The sequence below is a fragment of the Camelina sativa genome, chromosome 4 (assembly GCF_000633955.1).
Source record: "Camelina sativa cultivar DH55 chromosome 4, Cs, whole genome shotgun sequence".
NCBI lineage: Eukaryota > Viridiplantae > Streptophyta > Magnoliopsida > Brassicales > Brassicaceae > Camelina > Camelina sativa.
The window spans coordinates 22,522,423-22,525,997 of record NC_025688.1 but is presented as its reverse complement, the minus strand read 5'-3'; the positions used below and the strand labels follow the sequence as shown (position 1 = coordinate 22,525,997).

The window sequence follows — 3,575 nt, the reverse complement described above, 5'->3', positions numbered from 1 at the left end:
GGCATGATGGCCCATAAGGACAAAGTGCTTACAATGCCAATCAAGACAACAGTTGAAATAAGCTGTGAGACTTGACCCATAAACATGTTTACAAAGACGGCCACAGTTCGATCAATATCACCCAGATCTTTTGCGAATCGATTGATTATCCGTCCTAGTGGATTTGTATGAAAGAAGGACATCGGGGCCCTTAGTATGGAATGAAGCATATTGTCGTGTAACTTCTTAGCTGCATAAAGACTGGACATAATCAACCAATATGAATTGGTCAATGCCACCAAAACCTGAAAGCAAGAAGAAAGAGTCTCAGCAAAAATATCCCTTAACTTTAACTTTTTCTACCTCCGCTACTGTTTTCTTAAAGTTACAGCTATATATGTTATGTTGTTATCTCATCATTCATCCATCAAGAAAACATAATTCATACCTGTCCAAACGAGAGAAGTGCATATATGAGATTGTAGAAAAGGGGTTCATGACTCTTTGGAGTTCCTGCATCAGTCCACTCACTCAACCACGTGCTGCTGCTAACCCGAAATACTTCTGTCAAGACGTAGCATGAAAGGAGAATCATCACTACCCATGCCCCTCCAAGTGCATCCTGGTACCTGAAAACATTGGTAAGAGACTGGAAAAGTCATTTTGGTATTCCGCAGTTTCAGCCAAAAAACATATGGAATAATGCTTTGTTTGTTGTAAAACACAGCAAATAAATGGACCTGTTGGACCATGAAGAAATACCTACACATATTCGACTATAGGGGAAGTTGCAAAGAGATATTAAGAGTGCAAAAGCCAAATATTCAAGTTACCTCTTTAGGACTCTCCAACTCACAACTCCGGTTTCACGTTCTTCTTGCTTGATGAGGACAGATTTTCCTACTTTTTTATTTCCTTCGTTGGATTTCTTATCGTCACTTCCATTCATCTGAAGACCATTTGTGTTCCCATTCGCAACTGGCTGTACTGCCGTTTGATCTGCCACAGCTGCTCCATTTTCTTCTGAATATTCTTCCACCTTCCCAGCATTTTCCATTAACCTCTGGAACAAAGGGCCATTATTGGATAGCTCTTCATATGTTCCTTCCTCTTTCACTGTGCCTTCATGGACAAGTACAATTCTATCCACTTGCGATAGGAAGTGGAGCTGGTTTGTAACAAGAACTCTTGTTTTCTTCCCCAATTCTCTTTTTATGCATTTTTCAAAAACCTGAAACAATTAGTTCTAGAAATCAGAATGACAGTAGTCCCATAGTGACCATAAACAAAATGTTATAGTACGGTAGATGCAAAAATGAAAAAGACCAGTCTTATCAAAAAGAATCAACGAGTTGGTACCTGTTGACCAACATGAGCATCAAGGGCACTTAAGGGGTCATCAAAGATGTAGACATCTGAATTTGAGTAAACGGCCCTAGCCATTGAAACCCTCTGCTTCTGTCCTCCACTGATGTTAACACCTCTTTCTCCAATCTCCGTGAGATCACCACCCTACCAAGCATGACAAAAAGATTGAAACGAAATTAAAAACACGAGAACAGGTAAGACAAATCCTTGTTATCAAGTACACGAAGTTCTCCTCAAAACTTACAGGCAGTAACTCTAGGTCATGCTTGAGTGCAGTCACATCAATGACCCTTTCATATTTTTCACGGTCAAAGGGAGAACCAAACAATATATTGTCGCGTACCTATAAATTTTATTAAGAAAATGCGTATTAGTCCTCTGTTCAAAACAGCTTAGAATCAAATACTGAAGAAATTATCCACTAAGTGTGTGAAGTAACTGTCGCATTTTTGAACACATACAGTTCTACTATAAAAGACAAAAGAAATACATTAACATTATGTATAGCAAAAAAAACTGCAAATGTCAGCACAACTTAAATGTAAAAAGAATAGAAGAACATACTGTTGCATTGAAGATCCATGAAACTTGTGGAATATAAGCAACTGATCCTCTGAGAGTAACCATTGCATCAGATGTTGCAGGAAGTTCCCCAAGGATAGCAGATATTAGAGAGGTTTTTCCTTCGCCTGTACTACCAACCACAGCAACTAGGCTGCCAAGAGGTACATCCAAGTTTATATTTGACAACGTCGGCCTATCACCCTGCAGATAAACACGTTTAGCTTGATTTTTGTACCTTTTATTGACAAAGGTAATAAAAGAAAGTGAAAGAAGGAACATGGTATAGAATACACAAGCGGCACCTTAGAATCCCAAGAGAAATTTCCATTTCTTATTGAGATGGCTGGCTGTCCGGGTTCAATGGGAGGATTTGGTAAGAGAATTCTCTCTTCTGTCGCCAACACCTCCTCCAGTCGTTTTAAGGATACATTAGCATTTACCACCTACAAGTAAACACTAGTCAGCATTGGCATCTGTTTCTGGGACCAGAAAGTATACCCTCCGGCATGTAAATTTAAAATATGAGTCACAGATTTAATAAACAAACGAGAGTAACTACAAGAACCAAAATTTCTACTTAAAACACATGCATTAAAAAAAACCTCACTATTCTTCAGCACCAGAAATGAAAAAAATGGCTGCAGCAATAGATTCAAGAAATCACCTGAGTTATAATGTTTGGAAGCATGAACAGAGGAAAACGAAGCACAGCAAAGAGAGAGAGCGATGTAAAAGCTCGTGCAGGGGTCAGGTCTCCTCCAAGCAATGTGAACACACCAAATGAAACAATAGTCACGAGAACAGGAATGCTGTTCAGTATGAACATATTCAACTGCAAAACAAAGGCAAAACGAATCAAAAGTTACAAAATAAACAATCTTAAGAATTATAAATTAAAATATTCAATGCAATTTATGCTAATCATGCACGAACATTTCAACATATAGCCACTCCCACAATTCCAGTGTTTGAAGAACTTGAAGAAAGCTCACAACAAGATGATCAATATAAACACAAAAAGAGAAAAGTGGTATTATGCTGTCATACCGCTCCCAAAAGCTGTGATTTCCGGAACCAAGATAATTCATCATCACGTACAGTTTGGACCTTGGACTGGAAACTGTTTTCCCAAGCATAACACCTGTGGCATTTTGGTTTAGTACAAATTGCCTGCAAATTGATAACCATGCATCCCAGAAAAAGAATTGGTTTATAGAGTTTCTTACTTTACTGTATCCATTGCAGCTAAAACCTCATTCATAAGGCCAATTCGCTTGTCAGTACGATGCAGACCTTCCTTTGTCAGATTTTGCATTTTGCTTATAATAACAGTCTGTTTTAAGACAACAGAGAACAAGTTAAGGAGACGGAGACGAAGAAACGGCAGCCTTTAAGTGTGCAAACGAACAAGTCAACAGTGGAGAGCAATATGAAATACAAAGGAGAAACATGAGGAGTTATAGAAGGTACGTGGACCTGTAAAGGGAACATAAGGACCAACAACAATGCACCAATGAGAGAGGCAACACCCAATTGTTGATAGAGGAGAATCAGTGCTACAATTATACGAAATGGAGCCGACCACATGGTGTGAAGTGATTGGCAAATTTGCTGCCACAGAGAGGGAAAAATTAGTACGAAGTACATCTGGTCGATTAGATAAT

At 38.8% G+C, this 3,575-nt stretch overlaps 1 protein-coding gene across 1 annotated transcript in view; it reads right to left on the bottom strand.

Moving 5' to 3' along the window:
- LOC104781864 (ABC transporter C family member 2-like) overlaps positions 1-3,575 on the bottom strand; it is a gene marked incomplete in the record, with an annotated part of 12,294 nt that overhangs the window by 3,238 nt on the left and 5,481 nt on the right. The window contains 7 exon segments of the mRNA XM_010506635.2: positions 1-284; positions 428-608; positions 813-1,210; positions 1,339-1,491; positions 1,592-1,690; positions 1,912-2,112; positions 2,214-2,354. Of these exon segments, the coding sequence (XP_010504937.2) occupies positions 1-284; positions 428-608; positions 813-1,210; positions 1,339-1,491; positions 1,592-1,690; positions 1,912-2,112; positions 2,214-2,354 (1,457 nt within the window).